Source organism: Otolemur garnettii, unplaced genomic scaffold (genome assembly GCF_000181295.1).
Source record: "Otolemur garnettii isolate 467f Iridium unplaced genomic scaffold, OtoGar3 scaffold00019, whole genome shotgun sequence".
NCBI classification, from domain to species: domain Eukaryota; kingdom Metazoa; phylum Chordata; class Mammalia; order Primates; family Galagidae; genus Otolemur; species Otolemur garnettii.
In genome coordinates, this window is record NW_003852414.1 from 9879558 (window position 1) to 9883354 (window position 3797).

Here is a 3797-nt window from a genome sequence, read left to right on the forward strand (position 1 = left end):
CCCGCCACAACACCCGGCTATTTTTTGGTTGCAGCCATCATTATTGTTTGACGGCCCGGGCTGGATTCAAACCCGCCACCTTAGGTGTATGTGGCTGGCGCCTTAGCCTCTTGAGCCACAGGTGCCGAGCCCTCTCATCTATTCTTTAAGAGCCCCATGGCAAGGTACCGTGGCTGACACTACCTCGCACTCTGGGAAGCTGAAGTGGGAAGCATCCTTTGAGCTCAGGAGTTCAAGACCAGCTTCAGCAAAAGCAAGACCCTGTTTCTACAAACAATAGAAAAATTAGCTGGCCATTGTGGTGGGCACCTGTAGTCCCAGCTACTCTGGAGGCTGAGGCAGGAAGATCTCTTGAGCCCAGGAGTGTGAGGTTGCTGTGAGCTATGATGATGCCACTGCACTCTAGCTTGAGCAACAGACCAAGGCCTTGTCTCAAAAGGAAAAAAAATAATAATCCTCTCCAATAAAAATCATCTTCTTTTCAATCAATTCTGCTTTTGCTTAACCTTAGCACTTTGCACTGCATTTAAATCCATTTCCTCTCATTCTGCCCTCGATAGAGATAAAGGGCTAATTAGCAACCTCTGTATGGTGGACCTGAAAACCAGCATTAAAATAACCCCTCGCATTCTTTTCCTTATGTTGAACAACCCCATCTCCTTTCATCCCTGTCTCCCAGGTTTCGCTTTCCAGCCCTGTAAGCAGCGGAGACACTGAGTACAGTGGAGAATGGCTGCTGGTTGCCGTGGCTGCGCACCTGCTCGCGGGTTGCAGGATTGCAACGCCTTCTGCTTGAACTTCCCCTTTGTGCTATTCCAAGTGATTCCTTTGGCCTCTGACGGTTACATACCGCTTGCTTTGGAACACCAGGACCCATGACTAACTCATACGTGCTTCTTGTTATCTGCTGGGCTTCCTGAGCCCTCTGTCCACCCTGCAGCCTGGGAGTTCCTTCACCTTTTATCATACATTGGTTTTTCTGCCTTTTCTCCTAAGTCATCATTCCGGTTCTGGCCCCTGTTAGGTTCATCCTGTGCATGGCTTACTTTTCTCACTTCCTTCTGCCAAAGTGAAAGGTCTTCAGAGTTTGAGAGTCCACAACAACATAGGGTAGCTTTATATTTACATAATCTAAATTGGTTTTTTTTTCTCTCTCTCTGTCTACTAAGATGCTGGATTTGAGATTCCAAACTTATTTGTTGTGGGATATGCCTTAGATTACAACGAATACTTCAGAGATCTCAATGTAAGTCTTGCATGCAACCCCCTAACCTCCTTTTCGTAAGAACTTAATAGTAACTTACCAATTTAACAAATTATTGGCTGGGTTCAGTGGCTCATGCCTGTGATACTAGCACTTTGGGAGGCCGAGGTGGGTGGATTGCTGGAACTCAGGAGTTTGAAACCAGTCAGAGCAAGAGTGAGACCCTGTCTCTACCAAAAATAGAAAAATCAGCTAGATGTTGTGGCAGGCCCCTGCAGTCCCAGCTACTTGGGAGGCTGAGGCAAGAGAATCACCTAAGCACAAGAGCTGGAGGCTGCTGTGAGCTGTGACACCATGGCACTCTACCTAGGGTGACAAAGTGAGACTCTGTCCCCCCCCCCAAAAAAAAGAGTTCATGTTGTATTTACCACTATAAACTGAAATAGTTGTCATTTTACCGGTAGGAGACTTCTATTTCCATCAGGACTACAAGTCCTGCTTCCTCAGCATTTCTGGTTTTTAAGGACTTTAGGAGCCAGGTTCAAAACAGGGCTCAAAACTAAAGCAACAAAGAATCGTTTTGTTACGCATCCAAATGGGTCTATTTAGATTTTATGTGTACCTGTAAATACACACACATATTGGTCAACATAAGGAACTAGGCCTTATGATAGGAACTAGGAATGTCTTGATATGTTTCTGTGGTGCATGTCCGATCTATGAATATTAGGTCAATTTAAGTGGGTGATCAGTGTAGGGAGGTGGTCAACTACAGAGAATAACCAGTTACAGGCTGGCGTCCTGTTATAATTCCATCACATTGTCTGTGCTTCATATTTTGTTAAGAAACTGATACCTTTAAACCTTTTATGATTTCAGCACATATGCGTGATCAACGAACACGGTAAAGAAAAATACCGAGTCTAAAGACAGAAACTCTTACCATACAATTCCCAGACACCACCATTCGGAGGATGACGCTCAGGAAGCCAGTGGCAAAGTGGGTCTCTCCGGGCGTCTTCCCTCAGCAGGACATAAAAGAAAAATTGTTTTAATGAGAGCAGTTTCTTTTCTGAGATTATAGTAGAAAGAGTACCAAAGGTTCTTAAGGAAGAGAAAGCAATGCCTTTATCTGACTTGCTCCAAATTCAACACTCCGCCTTATGACTCAGCCGTGCTATCTGCTGTCACAGGCCTGAGCTGTATACACCTTCCTTTGTTGTGATACAGTCATTAAGCTTGATTACGATGCCCAGGATACCCCCACCTAGTTACTCAAATATTTTTCCCTTTTTTTTAAATCACTCTATTTTGGTAATATTCCATAGTATTAAAACCCTGGAAATCTTTTAATTGAATCCCTGATCCCTATATATTTTTGGTAGGTTCCTGTACTGAGAAAATAAAAAGGGGAGTGAGGACAATTTAATATAAATTTTTGTTTGTGCATTTCTGACAGGCCATTATTATCTGCTTTGACAAAGCCTTTCTGAAACGCAGTGTACAATGAATCTTAATGATGTTATGACATGAGCCTTTGCTTTAGCAGTCTTGATTTGAGCTTCCGGTATGTGATGGCGCTATGGCATGTGTGCATGGATGTACTCGACTGTGTTTAATACTCTGAATTTTAATTAGGAAAAACACAATGGCAGCAAGGCTCCAGTTTCTAAGCGGCATCCTTTTATTCATGTGGGACATGAACAAATGGCAGTGGTGGGGGCGGGGGGGGGAGTTTCAGAGCTCAAAACTAAGCAAGTCTAAATCTGTCCTTTTCTTTGCATTAAAGGACAAGACGTGGTTATGCCCTGTCCAAAACATGAAAACAGAGATGGATTTATTTTTTAAGTATCCTTATAAGACTGATCACAAAATCCCAGGTGCTATAAAGAAACAAGCACATTTCAGAAAGTTTTTCCTGAATAACAGTTTTTTTTTCCATTTTTACTGTTTTATGAGACGTTTACTAATTTATGGGGATTTCAATGGAAAATAAACTTGAGTGCCAATAGAGCTGTTTTTTCTCACTTCCTAAACAAAGTAAATGCAGGATAAATAACTAAGCAGTCTTTGTTTCTGAACCATATGTGGCATATTGTGATTAGATTCCAGCTTCCTTTGGACTAATAAAGAGTAAGAAAACTTGTTATGTTTTTTGAACTGCTTACTGCTTTTCTTCCGTTTGCATATTTTTTATATGTTTTCAGCCGTTAAAATGTACGCAAGCCAACAGCTTAAATACACCACCTCATATAGGCATCCTGTGGCTCTATTTTTGTCAACCTGGATTAAATCCAACATATGCACTAGTATAAGCAAACGATTAAGCCTGACCAGATCTGAGGTTTGTTTTGTTTTTTTCTCCTTAACCTTGTTTGTAAGAACAAGGAATTTTAGTTGTCAAAGATTTTCCTGCACATTGTTGTTTTAGTTAGAGAAGAAAACAAACCCCACCCAGATATCCCCAGGGGTAAACCAGTAAAGGGAATCCTTTTTCGCTTTGTTTTATAGAAGAATTGGTTACCCGGGTTATAGATTTACCATTCTGTGCAACGGGCCCGTTTCTTAAAATATCAAAATGAATATTCTTAGC

At 41.9% G+C, this 3797-nt stretch overlaps 1 protein-coding gene across 1 annotated transcript in view; it reads left to right on the top strand.

The window, feature by feature from the left end:
* The window catches only part of PRTFDC1 (phosphoribosyl transferase domain containing 1), a 98390-nt gene extending 95894 nt beyond the window's left edge, over nucleotides 1-2496 (top strand). Inside the window, exons 8-9 of the mRNA XM_012803291.1 lie at nucleotides 1170-1246; nucleotides 2084-2496. Of these exons, the coding sequence (XP_012658745.1) occupies nucleotides 1170-1246; nucleotides 2084-2131 (125 nt within the window). The 3' untranslated portion in view covers nucleotides 2132-2496. The remainder of the gene's footprint in view (nucleotides 1-1169; nucleotides 1247-2083) is intronic.
* Nucleotides 2497-3797: the final 1301 nt, after the last annotated feature.